Here is a 15,684-nt window from a genome sequence, read left to right on the forward strand (position 1 = left end):
GGAATCTGAAGGTCAACTTTGTGTGGATGAACTGTCAAGTGTTGGGTGGAGATGAGGGAAAATTTAAGGGCTGACAGCCGGAAAAGTGTCGCTGCTCCTCTGTCTCACAGTGTAATGTACTTTGGAGCGACAGGTTTTGTTGCATAAAGGTCACAAGTCCTTCATGCATGTTACACTGCAGCTCCAACCATTATTAACAAGAGCTGTCTTCACATATCTTTCGCATCATAGAATGATCTCCTTCAAAAACAATGCCTATTTTATACTTATTCCTGAGAATATGAGCCTGGGGATTTATTTTATAAATACATATGGACAGTTAGGGCCATGTCCGTAATAGGTCCTTGAAATTCTGCTGCTGTACACAACCCCAGTGGCTTTTACATGAAACTATTAAAATCTGAATGAAGTGCAGACCTTCAATTTTAATTCAACAGGTTTAATAAAAGGTACTGCATTAACTGTTTAGGGATAATAGACATTATTATACATACTGTCCCATTTTCAGAGGCTCAAAGTTAACTGGCCAATTGATTGCAAAGCAACTTTGTGGCCAGGTGATGCATGTTTCAACTGACAAGTTGAGGGGGAAAAAAAAAGTCTAAAGTTGATTTCAAAATGTTGAAATTGGTGGCCGTTGATTGGAAATCTCAAGACGAGGTACAAATAGGTGTCAGTCTATTCATGCATAGGCTGAAAAAAAACTAAATTAACATATCAGAGAGACAGCAAAAAAACTCAGGATTGACCAAACAGTTTCCTTCATTCTTAAAAACAAGGAATGAGCCGGCTCGAAGGACCACAGAAAATATGTAAAGTGCATGGTGAGATGTCTTTATGGAAGGAAATATAAAGGTTTACAACAAGGTGCAAACACCACTGGTTACACTCAAGAACAGGAAGGCCAGATTAGACTCGACTTTAGCAGAAAAGCTCTACAGGAGTCTCGACTTCAAACACTGATTTGAAACATACCACATTATTTGTCAAACATGGCAGAGGCAATATTACAGGATGGGCATGTATGACTGCCAGTGAAACCTGGTGAGAATCTGGTGTTCAGCGGCGACAGGATGAATTCAGCTACACTCTCTGCTCACATTCACACAAATGCTGCATAACTGATTAGATGGTACTTCACAATAAGAATGGATAATGACCGAAAGCAAAGTACAATCCAAGAGAAGAAATGGCATATTCTTCAATGACCAAGTCCAGATCATACTATTCAGTTACGACAAAACTGAAGTGAAACCTTTTGAAGTAAAGCTTGAAATAACAAAAATGTAGACTGCATCACATCTTGATGGTTGGATTTAAAATCCAATGTGGCATTGTATCGCACAAGTAAGCATGCTGGTTGAAAAGGAGAAAAAAGAAAGAAGCTTTAAGTTCTAAGTATAATGAATTACTGTAAACAACTTCACCCAAAAGTGATCCACTATTGTTCCAGAATACTGCTTTATTTTCGAAAACTGCCTCTTGTTGAAAATCAATCGGCAAGCTGGTGAACTTGCAGCAGAAATACCGCCCATGAATGCCTGCTCTAATTACACAGAGTAGACAGATATAAATGGTTTAATCGTTGGACTAGAGTAAAAACAAAAGAAATAAACAACGTTTGCTTCTGGCTAAAAGTAAAATTTCACACTGAAACAATACAAAGAAGCAGCTTTGGAGAAGTGATGGTCCTCCACTGCAGGTTTCACTAATAATGATGAAGAAAAGAACAAAGAAAACAAAAGAAAAACAACCGAACACGAGATTGCCTGATAAACATTTTAATGTGGTGCACTGGAAGGAAACGAGACCAACACCCTTGTTGTCCAGCAGTTTCATCTAATACACCATTATCAAAAAAATCTCTTATCCACAAGCAAATAGTTGTATTTTACGATTTCTCACAGTTTCTTCATCTCAAGCTCTACTTTTAAAAAGTTCTTCATGTCAACAGTGTGAAGAAAAAAAATACTGCATTTACTTTATCAACTTTAAACTACACTGACTGAAATCCATGGATATGTTGCAAATAAAAATGCACCAGATACAATACAAGTACCTGTGGATTAAAATGACCAGATAATGCGTTCACTATTCCTTCAATTCTTCTTAAATTTTAGGTTTTGCATTTACTTCTTATGTTCTCTTTGCATTTGGGCATTATTCATTTCATGCAATCTTGTTTGCTTCTGTATTTTATTTTATTTTTTTCTTTATTAAGTAATACAGAAATAAATACATTAATAGATGTGTACTTAGTGAAAAAAAAAGCAAATTTGAAAAGCACAGAAATTGTATTTTGCAATTTGCTGTTCAGTTCCTAGATCTATTTTTAAGATCTTTAATGTTGTATTTATGTATCAAGTGATTTAAATAGTGTGTCATTAAATTAAATCCAGGCTTTGTCTCTTGTTTTTCTGTGTAGAACTTTGCAAATATTGGCATTACAGCATAGAACATAAAAATAAATTCCTCCTATTAATAATATAATACAATGACTGTACTAAACCGGGAAAGACGCCGACGTCAGCTAGACCTTGAATTGGATAAGGGGTTTAAAAAAAACGGGTTGATGGGTGGATGGATGGATGTCTGTTACTACTAAAGCTAATTAGAAAAATAATGAAATGCTTAAGTCAAAAATTGCATGAAGTACTCTGGTCACAGAGAAACTGCCTAATATTCCTTGTCCTTGCCTTGTCGAGCTTGAGTGCCATGCTGTAAGTGCACTTTTTTTTTTTTTTTTTTTTTTTATAAATACGGCCACAAGACGAGTGCAGGCAATAGACTAATTCACTGCAGTGCTCAATCAATGACATACAATGAATGTGCTGGCTATGCACAGTTCTCCATCAAGCAGAAGACAACTTCAAATGGGCTCCAAGCAGACCTAAACCACAATTCTACTGCAGACTTGTGGGAGAGTGTTACGCTGAGATAAAGACTTGGAGAGTTTAAACTGTACTTCTCAAAAAGAAGTACAGTTTAGAATGTGGTGAGCTACATAAATGAAGTAAAACTGTTGCAATCACATGGGGACAGTAATTCTTCTGAGAAGAAATCTCTTGAGGTTTCGCCTTCATCATATACAGTACATTTGGGGAAATGGACAAAAATGTCACAACTGCCCTGCAATTTAATTCAAGTCAGTACCAACAACACTGCAATACAGTGCCTCAGAAATGAAAGCTCTCTGCAAGTACAAACTGAACATTACAAGGTTCACTGTGGTTTCATTATTGCAGAGCTACTGTACTGAAGTTAATTATGTTCTACAAATGCTTATGATTTTGTGTCAAGCTCCTGTAAATTATTGTAATACGACTCCTCCATTCTGCCAAAAAACTATGGGAACTGAATTTAAAATGAAGAGAAAACTGCAAATATTGACTGTAGGAAGAAAGCCCAGGCTCATTCAGAGCTAATGCAGATTTTAAGGCCAAAAAAGGAAACGCTTAAGGATCATGCAAATGGCCGTGCGGCTTTACAAAATAACACTGACAGAGCAGATGTTAAGGCAAGGACAATACAGCCTCTCCTCTCACACTGCAGTGTTCTCTCAGGACAAGGTAATCAGACATGCATGAATTAAACGGTTACTACTTATTTGTGCTCCGATCATATCGCAAACCAATAATGATGGCTTGTGTAATAGTTAGAGGGATCATTTCAGGAATGAACATCACTTGGACTGGTAATTATTTAGTCCAGCCATTCAGCTGTGATGGCCACAGCAAAATTAAAAAGCCCATCCATCCATATCTAATTTTCTATGTGGGTGCTTTCAGTTAAATATAATCATAATGGTGGATAAGGAAACATCTGACCATTTTTATAGCAACAATAAGAACAAATAGAACGCATGCACAATCCTCTTCTCATTAACTTTAGTTTATTATATGTTAGAGGATTCAGCAACTATCTGTAGCCATGTAGATATTGCAATAAAAGTCGTATTGCAGTTGGAATGATTGAGAACCCTCATTAACCAGCTGAGCTTCTGCAGAAATTTTGTTAAAGGTACTTTTGTGTAAAGCATTTCAAAGCCCTCATTTTAAAATGTTCAAAACCTTCTAAAATGAACTAAACCTTTCAACAGAGACCATAGCTTTTCCCCCGTGTTGTGATGCCTGTGTGTTGTGTTGCAGAGATATCAAGTGAAGTTGAAAGTGGTCCGCGCTGTCACAGGACAGTGCAGCAAATCGGTGCACTGTCCAACGCTCCGAGTCCAACAACGGTTTTCAAGCTTGTGTTACTTCACCATTTACACAGAATTTCTTTTTTTTTTTTTTTATATATATTTAATACAGAAATATTAGATTAGTTAGGAGTCATCTTTCAAAGTAGCATTGTAAAATTATTTCAAACATACAGATTGTAATGCTCATTAGGTTGGATCTAATGAGCTTAGCTACACTACTACTTTTTAGCAAAACACTCTTTCTGGTAAAAAATGCTTCTCAGGCACAAAGTGTCCCTTGATTTTGGTGTCATGAAGCATCGGATTACAGAAAAACTTAGCACGTATTACTGCTTTAAGTACTCTGTCACATTTAAACACAGTGGCTAAATGTCATTTTGTATTGTGCAGGGTTCATGTCTAGGGGACGTTTTAACCCAGAAAAACCAATGATATTTTCTTAAATGATGTAACTGCACCACCAATCGTTCTAGCTCCCAAAAGCAGTATGTCTCTTTTTTAAAAAGCACCACTTATCTCTTGGCCAGTCCATCAGGACACCTTTTGCCAGCAGGATTGGACAAAGCAACAATATTTGATGACAGGGTAAGAACATGTTCCGCATTAGAACCACAGAATAAACACACTGCCTTACATTTTTTTTTAAAGAAACCTATTGCTTTTATTTGATTAAAAATAATAAAAATTAGGGCTGGGCCATATCATACCATTCATGGTAATACCGGTATAATGTTAGGCAATGATAAGAAATGAAATATCGCAATAGAACATGGGTAAAACATTCATGCACCATGCCTTTGTTTTCATACGCACATGGCAGAAAAGGCATGGCGGCGACGGAAAATTAGAAGGGCGAAAGCAGATTGTTGAATGACAGATGAACCAGAATTGGTTCATCAATTGGTGCAACTTCAGTGGTGTGGAACTGGTGTGGCTTTCGTCCGACAGATACACACCAAAGCACAATTTATGGTAGAGCATGCAAGCGGGCCGTCGTTATTACCATGTTTTTTGGAAAATAAGTCGCTCTTAAAATCCTTGGATTTCTGACCAAACCAATTTTATGTGGTACACGGCGCTCGAAAATCTGTCAAATGTTTTAGTACGACTTTGCTAAGCTACGAAGCCGCACTGCTTGTCGGGTTGTCGGAGCATTACGGCTATCGTAGGCAGGAGACTCAGAGTGATACATACTGTGCTTCAACATAATACCATATTGTGTGTGTATAACCTCTTTTTAAGTTTTGTGGATATTATACATGGTTATGCTGAGGATATGTCGGCCAATTTCCACTGGAAATGCCTTTTGGTTAAACTGTCAGTAAGGAATTTGCATTTGCACTGTTAATTTTTAGATAACTTTAATGCACATAAAAAACAGCTGCTTGTTTAAGTGAAAATACATTGATTTTTTTTTTGCACTACTAAAGTTGCGGAGTTGTAAAGTATTTTGTCTCACATCAATTATATCATCAGTTATATCATTATCGCAAATTTTCAAATATATATATATATATCGTGATAAATATTTTTGGCCATACTGCGCTGCCCTAATAACAATTTATGAGAATTTAATACTGGCAAATCAGAATTGTTGCTGCACTACGTGAGGTAACGCAAGTGCAGCTTGGTAAGTAAGAGTGGAGTACTTTGTTTGGTACTTTAACCACCCAGTGTTACAGTTAAATACTTCTTAATACTTGTTTTGTTATTTACTTCTTTTTTGCTCAACAGGATCCAAAACAACTAAATGGCACCATAAAACACATCCATCAAAATGACCATAAGGTGAAATCAACGTGTCTGTGCAACAAAATCTGAATTTCACTCAGGACCATCGAAATCACAAGGTGATCATATATTTTTATAAATTACTGGGAATGGAAATACCAGAGCAGTATGGCTTTGTTGAGGAATCAAATAACTCTTTTTCCTCTAACAGGCAACTGGAATGTTGGAAAGCCACATCAGCAAGTCTCAGCCAAAATAGAGCAGCGTCAGACAGCAATGGCATGGATTACCCATGAAGGTTTTCCCCATGAACACGGCATGAAAGGTGGAGATGAGGTGGAGGTGGGCTGCAAAGCAGCGTGCCAAGAAACGGCAACACTGAACGAGCTAATGCAGCTTAGAAAGCCCAGCCCAGAGATCTGTAACACTAAGATCAGCTGATCTGCTGGGATGGCGGCCGAGTATGACTTCCTGGCCTGCCCAAAATAACCCTATGCCCGACAGCAAACGCTGCCTACAGACAGGATTGCATTAGAAGTAATCAGCATTGAAGAGTTACACAGTCATCATTTTCAACGTCATGCCATCACTTAAAAAACTCAGTAGGATACAATGATGGTAAAAAAAAATGGTAAAATGGCCTGTATTTATATAGCGCTTTACTAGTCCCTAAGGACCCCAAAGCGCTTTACATATCCAGTCATCCACCCATTCACACACACATTCACACACTGGTGATGGCAAGCTACATTGTAGCCACAGCCAACCTGGTGGCCACCCATGGTTCCTAACAAGCTAAAAGAGCAATATTTTTAAGTGCTTCTCATAGAGTTCAACTCTTCAGTGCGAGTCACGTCCAGGACCATGGAGCAATCAGCACAGGAGATAAAAATGATCAAGATCCCTGCAGGTAATACCTGCTAGACGTGTTTGCGCCCACAAAACGCAGGCCTACACAGAGACAACAAAGATAAATCAGTGTGGTGGACCAGTTTTTGGTGCCAGCTGCCAGCCAAAAGAGCCAGAGGCAGACAGGACAGGTGCAGAAACAGAAGAAAGCTGTTGGATAATGTGTTGACTATTGATGTCAACTACTACAAATTAAAAAGTGACAGAAAAAACAGCTAACACGATGTAAACCTTTCTTGTGTATAAATTCAAATGGCGACACAAAAATCCAAAGATGATAATTGAACGGAGCGATGTCATCAACAACAAGAGGCAATTATCCTCTTTCAGTCACATTAAGACCTCAGCAAAGACTGAATAATTCATTCCAACGTGAAATCACTGGCGAACTTTTGTTCAGCTCATGCAGGAGGCTGCCGGGCTGCAGATGAAATATTGCACATCCGCTGATATTTAGGATTGATGGAAATGTATTAAGCACAGCTGTGCTCAGATTATTAGGAGACAGAGGAAGTCATGTTCCCAAAGGAGTCACAAACCTCACATCTTCCTCTTATTCTCATTATAGGATTTTTATTTCGATCACTTAAAAGGTACCGGTTAATTCAAACATTCATTCCACGCCTTCATTCACATTTTTGTCTAAGGATATTTTAAGGATAAAGCCGGAGGTGACATTAAAGCTGTTTATCAACATTCGGTCTGGCTTGCAAAAGGAAGTCTGCAGCATCAAGGTCCATGGAACATGAATGCAAGCGGTGAAATATACCGTGCACACACATGACTGGATGTAGATACTTTTTTCAATATTTTGGTTCATGCTCTTTGCATTTATCTTTTCGGGAGGGGAAAGCTTTTATCATATACTGTGAATTCTTGAACCTCTTGGCACCATCTGCTAAAGTCTGACAGTAACAAGTGTTGCAGAAATTCAATCTGCAGAGAAGCCTAAGGGTCAGGCATCTGTTGCTACTCTGATGTAATAGTGCATGGTGGAGGTCAGAAAGCTGCTGTCCTTCTGTTTAGTGAAAAAGCTTTAGCACGCTGTTATGGCAGACACGTAAAAGGATGAACCATTTAGAGCTGTAAGAAGTTAAAAACAAGTGGTCAGTTTGACCGTCTGCCCGTGAGCATGTTTGCCTTCTCTGTGACTGATTTTCCTTTTAGCAGCAGCCCTCTCCTGTCTGCTTTGAGTCCTTCACACCGTGCCTTCGGATGACTTTAATTCATTTTTTTCATCATTCCTGCACACGTGCATGTTTATGCTGAAAACCACAGGAATTAAATAAAAATGTAGCAGCATTTCCGCTCCATGCAATTATAAATGGAAATTTTATGTGAGCTGAGGCCCTTGCAAAAACCTTCGCAAACAGTAGTGAAGGGGGGGGGAAGTGAATTAAAACCAAATATCATTAAAGCCCGGCACACCACCTGGGCCCCGGACACTTTTCCTCAACGCTGTCCAAGGCTTCTCCAGGTCTGATGATTCACACCAGAGGGAGCGGGACAGATGGTGGTAAACACATCAAGCTGTTTGGCAAACGGCAGTCCCAAATATCTCCTCCTCTGCATTTGGGAAGGGTCACTTCGAGACTCGGGAGTGTTGCACAACCCTCATAACTGTCTAACGCTGCAGAGACAGGAACTATACGTGCTGTCGTGACTGCCTAATTCTGCTGTTTTGTTGTCCTCTGTGGCTTTGTGCTAATGAATAATTTGATGTTTTTGTTGATCTATCGCAGCCAACATTTGTCGAACAGCGTTTTGAAGCTGCACGGTTCATCATTTTCATCTTAAACATGAAATCATTTCATCAGAGAAAATAATAAACATTAACATCAGTCAGTTTGTTTATTTTATTTATTTTTTGCGGGGAGCTTTTCAAGCGTGAAGACTTTATAGTGCTGCCAAACTGATGAACTGCACACAGGAAAAATTTACCATGGCAGCCCTACAGTTGAGCCTCACCGAAAAAGATTTCTGCACATGATTCACTGAATGATTCCAAAAGCTTCCAAAGCTTGATAAACAAAACCATAACAGTGAGGGCTTCGTCCAGATAAAGCTGCTTGGTCTTTCTTATCTCCTACCATGGCATCTGAAGAATTTCTTCTCATTGTTTCTGAGACAAAGAGCCAAAATATGTTTTAAAAATATCTTTTAAAGAAAGAACATACCAGTGGTTGAGCATGTTTAAACCAAGCTTTCCCTTCAGAGATACTGTAGCTTTCTTGAAATAAAGAAATACCCAAGTGACATCACCGCGTCATAGATCTACATTCCTAACTCTTAGTAACTGGGACTTGGATCTCTTGTTGTTTAAGTTTGCAGGGCTGATATCCAAGATATATAGTGGCTTGCAAGAGTATTTGGCCCCCTTGACCTTTTCCACATTTTGTCACATTACAGCTACAAACATGAATCAATTTTATTGGAATTCCACGTGAAGGACCAATACAAAGTGGTGCACACGTGAGAAGTGGAACAAAAATCATACATGATTCCAAACATTTTTTACAAATAAATAACTGCAAAGTGGGGTGTGCATAATTATTCAGCCCCCTGAGTCAGTACTTTGTAGAACCACCTTTTGCTGCCACTGTAAGTAGGTGGGATGCACTATATATTCTGCAACATAGCATCCTCCTCAGAGTAGCATACACATTTTTCTAAAGCTTCAACAACAGCTGCTGTCTGTCTGTCTGTCTTTTCCAGCTTTCTCAGTGGTCCAATGATAGAGCTTCAGAGATCCCTCGTGTTGCCATTTTTCCAGCCTCACAGCTTGCTTCACTACCCCACCCACAGTCTGCTTCAAACCAGTGTGAGAACCTACTGACTGATCTGCTAACTAAGAAGCATCAGCCAAATTTAGGTGGCTACTGGATGTAGCTGGGATAATAGGAAGTCCTGATCGGGATATTGTTTATCCACTCTCCTGTTCCACATTTTGGTCACTGTTTGTGGCATCCTCAGACAGTAGCAGATGCTTTCAATGTCCTCCAATCTGAGCTTAACATAATACTTTTCCTGTCCCATTCAATGCAACTAACTCTCAAAGTTTCTATAACATTCACAAAGGATTTGTATTTCCTGTTGGGTTCTCTAGTGTCACCGCCATGTAACAACAGAATGGAAACACCTCACTTCAGCATTTGAATGCACCACCAGGAAGGATTCCCAGATCTCTCTGAAACAAAAACCAGTGTGGGCGTGTGTTTCATTATGATGCATTATTTATGCTGAGGGTGTTTAAAGTCTCTGTGAGTTGATTATGGTTGTGTACTGAAATGAACTGAATCCAAAGATGCCCTGAAAGGTAGGAAAGACTGTGTAACACCACTGGCACAGTGCTTTGAGGTATACCCTGCCCACTCACACAGTTGATGGTACACATTGTTTGTTGTTAAACATCCTCAATGTCAGACATAGCTCAGGTTTATGAGCTACACAAGCGGCGGATATGTGTGCTCACCTTTTTTCCTGTTGAAGGCGCGGTTCATAGTGGAAACTGTGTGTCTCTGTGGTCCCTCCTGAATATCTGCCAATATTCCACCTGGAAAAGCAGCAGGGAGACGCGAGTTAAAAATGGTTTCCACCACAAGCATTCAGCAAAAGACAGAAAGTCAAAAAAAACAAACAGTCTAAAGTTTTCTTTGAAAAAAGAAAAGGAGAGAATAATCCCACCCTCTTAGAGTGAGGCAACCATTTGCTGTCAGAAAGTGTAAAAATTTAACTCTCAGTGTCTCTGCGTTACATTTGTTTACCATGGAGCCACGTCATTCTCATCTCATCTGTGGAGTCTTTAACAGAACTCACTGTTCTTGCTGTTTAACGGTACAAGGTGTGTCTAAGAATGGCAATTTGTACCAAAGGGAAGCAACAAAGCTGCACGGTAAAACGCTGCATTGTTTACCGTGATCCTCTTACAGGCGCTGGCATTAATGTTCAAATCTTTTCAGCAGAACTAGGGCAAATTTTTCAGCTAAGCAAATGCACACATACACACGTTTGTTTGTTTAGCTGTTACTAATCATCTCCAGGTTTTTATTACATTATAGAAAGACAAAGAACCAAAAGGATTTGAGTAATACTGATAATGGATAAAGTAAGAGATGATGTGAAACATGGATAAAAGTCAGATTTCATCCTTCTTTCTTTAAACCTACTGTAGCTGCAGTAATGCATGCGGGAACGCGTCCAAACAGACAAACTGTACAGTACATTGACATTGCTACCTCACAAAAACAAAAGTAGTGATTTCTTTTGGGAATGCAAAGCATCCACCTCCACAATGTCTCCAAATGTGACACTGCTTTGACTGCTTCCGAGCTTTTGCATCAGTTCCCCATGAGAGCCCAGCTTTGGAGAGGACTGCAAGGACAAACTGTCCAGAACCAGGTAGCTGTCAGCGACCCGCACAATCATAATTCTTTACACATTTGCTGGTGGGAAATGTGCAAGGACTGGCACACAACAGCTCTTTCAATCTTTGCCTCTACAAACACATTATATGGGCTATAAAGGAAATGAACACAACTTTCCCCTCTCTTACATTTACAATGCAAATACTGAGCTATTAAAAGTTTGGGGTTGATGAAACAACAAATCTTGTACAAGCTGCTAAATTTCAACATGATCCAAACTGACACATTTTTTAAAAAAAGGGTTTGGTGTTTGCTCTCTACAAGGAACATCCTAGAATAGCCAATGAAATTAATCATTTTTCTTGTTAGCTGTGACACATAAAAATGTCTATTAAGCGTATTAAATCTCAGTTATGTCATTCATCAACTGATGGATATACAGAAAACACCCCGCTGTCCAAACAGCCCATTCTTGTAAAACGTCATGTGACTTGAAAGATTCGAGGGAATTTCCTCAGAGCTCAACGAATAAATGATTAACTTCTTAAACAGAAATATTTTTAAATATTTTTAGAACGCAATAAGAACCAGATGGGTTTTTTAAAGAAAATTATGTTATGATACATGAACTGCTACAAATGAAAGAGCGTGCTTTCATTTTCACAGCTGTGAATGTGAGCTGCAAGTTGTGTGTTAGAGCTGTGAGGCAGTGTTTACCATTTTCTTCTGAAAAATGACTTATGAATTGTTTTTGTATGATTAATTTATTGCAAAACTTGGCAACTTAGTAGCTCAAAAAGCATCATCCAAAAGAACCCAGACAGTCAAAGGAGACTGAAACACAAACACTGCTTATTAGACCCAATTCAAAACACAGAGGATGTGAGCGGAGCTAAACCCAGAGACAGACAATAGCAGCACCGTGATTTGGCACAAAGCAGCCAGGCTCTAATATGGAGGCACATATCGATTCACGGGACTGACACCCGCAGCTATGAAACATATACTTTGGCCTCAGAACAGTTGGGACTTTGTCACAATGTTTATGTGATCATTTGTAGAAAATTCCACTTCAGTGACTTCATTCAGCAGTTTGGTTAGCTTGGTAAAATGTAACCAAAAAAGACCTCAGTTTAGGTGGTTGTTACTTTGGCCTCTCTGCCATTACCTCCCTTCATCAGCTCCCACTGCAACAAACTCTGACGATGTTTATGTTCATCGGCAATTGTGAACAAATGACGACATTTATAAAATGGGTTATAATATGAATACAATTATCAGCCAATACTCCATAGGGCTGAGAAATAAGATTAAAAGTTAAGCGTTACAAAATGAATCGATCACCGCGACATGGGAGGGTAACGGATCATTAGCTCTGACTGAGGCTGTGTCTGAGTCTCATATCTTTATTACCAAGGGGAGAGATTCTGACAAACAAACACAACATCGTTTTGAAAAGAAGACTCATCACTGACAGAAACCAACGCATTTCTGAACTCGCATTTAACAGACTGAAAAATGAAACACTCTAAAGTGCACATAATGAGGAACATAATGATGTGAGGCACATCACTGAGGGGAAAACACACACAATGTAGTGGGGTCTCGCTGTAAGGGGAGCTTTTTTTTCCTCTGACAGAGGCCCTGGAAAAGGTTGTAGAAATTTTAAATGGAACAAGCTTCAGGGTGGAGACTCTGACATTCCTCAGTCAGCTAGAAGAGAAAATCGACTGCTGAAAGAGACCGACGTGTTCTTGCTTAAGCCACACATGATGCCGTTGCAAGCATCACATAGGCAGGTGAACCGCAAGGACACTATTATTATGTGCATTTAGCCAAAGGCGACAGGGAAAGCAAACTCTCCAGATCTCTGCATCAAACTTCTTTGCAGTATTTGGTTTGCCAAATTAAGACCTTGGCAGTCGCTGCTTTGCTACCTGGGACTGTATATTTAGATTTAAGTGCATTCTTACCTTTCTCTTCGAAGCAACAGATATGTGTTTGCTGCAGAATAAAACTGTCTTAAAAGACTCATCTTCCTTTTAATGGTTTCTGGTATTTTGATAGCGTCAGTATGGGTTGTTTTAGTTTTAGTTTTTTTCCATTCGAAATTGGGGAGAGAGCAGCAGAAAGTATGAGGGGGTGTGAGCCATCGAGAGCATAAAAAGCCTTTTTAACCTAAAGCAGGACTCTGGAGGTGTAGTACACCTGAAAATTAAAGATAAAATAGACTTGAAAATTACAAAAAACATGCTCCCACTGGAAGCTGTGTTCTACCCTTTGCTTTTCCTTAAAAGCACAATAAGGGATACTGAAGCCCAAGAAAATTTGTAAGAACAAATGATTGGAAAGACTGGATACATGGATCCAAAAGTGAACCATTAAAAAGACCAAAAAAAAAAAAAAAGGACGGAACTGGCCTGAATCCATAATCGTGCAGAGTGGTTTACACGACCTCCCTAAAAGTCACAGCTAAGAGCTTTAACGTCTTAAAACAAAGATTGCCTCATTCTGGCATCCACAGTGGAAAAAGGCCTGGCAGCCTTTTTGTTTGTTTGTGACATACTTGGACGTAGTGCAATGGTTCGCCTGACACTTGACTGTGATATCACTCATTTTGATTGACAGCTGAAGTGTCGCGCCTGTTTTAATAGCTTCCTGTTTGCCGATTCAACAGCACCCTCTCGGGAGGACGGCAGAACCCGGATCTCTCTCTCTCTCTCTCTCTCACACACACACACACACACACACACACACACACACACACACACACACACACACACCTACACAGACTTAACACTGAGCTGCAAATGTCGTCAGTCTTCTTAAATGTTTACCAGCTGCAGAGGAAGCACCGTGTTCTTCTGAATTCCTCAACAACAGTCCACTCTATACTCACTTCAATGGTCAATTAAGAAAGAATTTATAGTATTAAGACTAACAAGAAAAGCAAATGAGCACATATGTCAATAATTAAATGGCAATAAAAGCCCAGAGAGCCTTTACATTGTACTGTAACACACACACACGCACGCGAGCGAGCGAGCGAGCGCACGCACACACACACACAGGCTAAGACTTAATTACACAGTACATTCTATGTAGGCTGAATTTTGTTTGTCAATTACGAGCAAGGCTAGTGGAAAAAGTGAAGCAGCAACTACTTACTTAGATTCTCGTCCTTCCAAAAACCATGTCCAGATTCAGACAACTCACCTTCAGTGACTCATACATTTGGAATTTAGCTTGGGAAAGAAACTTACTAGAGCTGAGTGCAACCTACTCTGACCCTGTGCGGTCTTCCTCTTTCAAGCCCAGTCAACGCACGGAAAAACGCAAAAGTTTAACAAACCCCAAAATGTTTCAAAATGCTTCAAATGAAAGCAAGAAAGCAAAGTTAATGTCCCATTTAAAAATCCCCCTCAGCCGCTCACTAATCCAAACCATATGCACTCAAAAGGCAGCGCGCTTTCAACGTGGGATAAGAGCAGAGTGTGCACTGTGGTCCCAACACGATGCCCCAGCAAAGAAAAATCAACAAAGATCCTTTGTTTTCCTCACTTTGCTCTCGCCTCGGCTCTGAAGTCTCGCTGCCTAAGTGCAAGCCATCGCAAATACAATCTGTTTATGAATTTGGTGCCAGGATTCCTCCACTGAATCAACCGTCGTGTTTTTGGTGTCTAATCTGGAAGGCAGTCCTGCTCTCTCACAGCCCAGCACTTTCATCTGACGTGTATCAAATGCAAAATCCTGACATATTTTATAAAAGAAAGGCACCTCTTCCCTTCTACTCTTTAAAAGGAGAGGAGAGAGGGGGAAAAGACCTGCTGTATGGAGAGAAACATGCAAACAACAACAGAGCCGTGATAAAAAGCTACTTACTTGCCTCCAAACTGGGGTGGAATAGTGAAGAGGAAGTTTCAGAGGATCTTAATAGTTTTCAGCTGTGGGCCAGATGGTGGTGCGCTAAGGACTACAGTAAGCAGAGATGATGGGGCTTGCAAGCTCAACAAGAAGAGTTTGCCTAGACACAAGATACTTGACATTCAAACCCAACTTCCTCCGCCCACAGTTTGTCCAAAAGGAGTTTCACATGTGCAAAACAAGAGACCCCTTTGGACAGGGACTATTTTGCTGTGATGCACAGGGGCATACCACAGATGAGCCATAAAAGCCATCTCGCCAGAGGTTGCAGGCTGACCCTTTTGCTGCAGTGTGTGATTCATCATCACACTATGCACCCTGGCAACAGCCTTAGGTCAACATCTTGGCATCAATCAACTCAGCAGTACGGCCAAAACATTATGAAGTAGAAGTAACAACACTTCTCTAACTTGGAGCACAAAAAGCCTCCCTGTGAGATGATGTCAACTTAATAATACCTTTTCCTTTTTCTCTGCACTCTGAAAACATTTACGGCTCAAAGTGTGAGTACCGGCAGCTCCAAGTGTTACACTGCTTTAAAATCTGACATTCAGT

At 39.8% G+C, this 15,684-nt stretch overlaps 1 protein-coding gene across 6 annotated transcripts in view; it reads right to left on the bottom strand.

Moving 5' to 3' along the window:
• The window catches only part of gulp1a (GULP PTB domain containing engulfment adaptor 1a), a 94,341-nt gene that overhangs the window by 20,804 nt on the left and 57,853 nt on the right, over positions 1 to 15,684 (bottom strand). For 3 of the 6 annotated variants that reach the window (XM_085384199.1, XM_085384204.1, XM_085384200.1), the window contains one exon: positions 10,314 to 10,394. In XM_085384199.1, the coding sequence (XP_085240325.1) occupies positions 10,314 to 10,394 (81 nt within the window). Of the gene's footprint in view, positions 1 to 10,313; positions 10,395 to 14,373; positions 14,701 to 15,087; positions 15,273 to 15,684 lie in introns of those variants that run through there. The other 3 variants (XM_085384203.1, XM_085384201.1, XM_085384202.1) reach the window with 3 other exon arrangements.

The sequence above is a fragment of the Rhamphochromis longiceps genome, linkage group LG16, assembly GCF_057381845.1.
Source record: "Rhamphochromis longiceps isolate RC_006_pf linkage group LG16, R_longiceps_female_GT1.1, whole genome shotgun sequence".
Lineage (NCBI taxonomy): Eukaryota > Metazoa > Chordata > Actinopteri > Cichliformes > Cichlidae > Rhamphochromis > Rhamphochromis longiceps.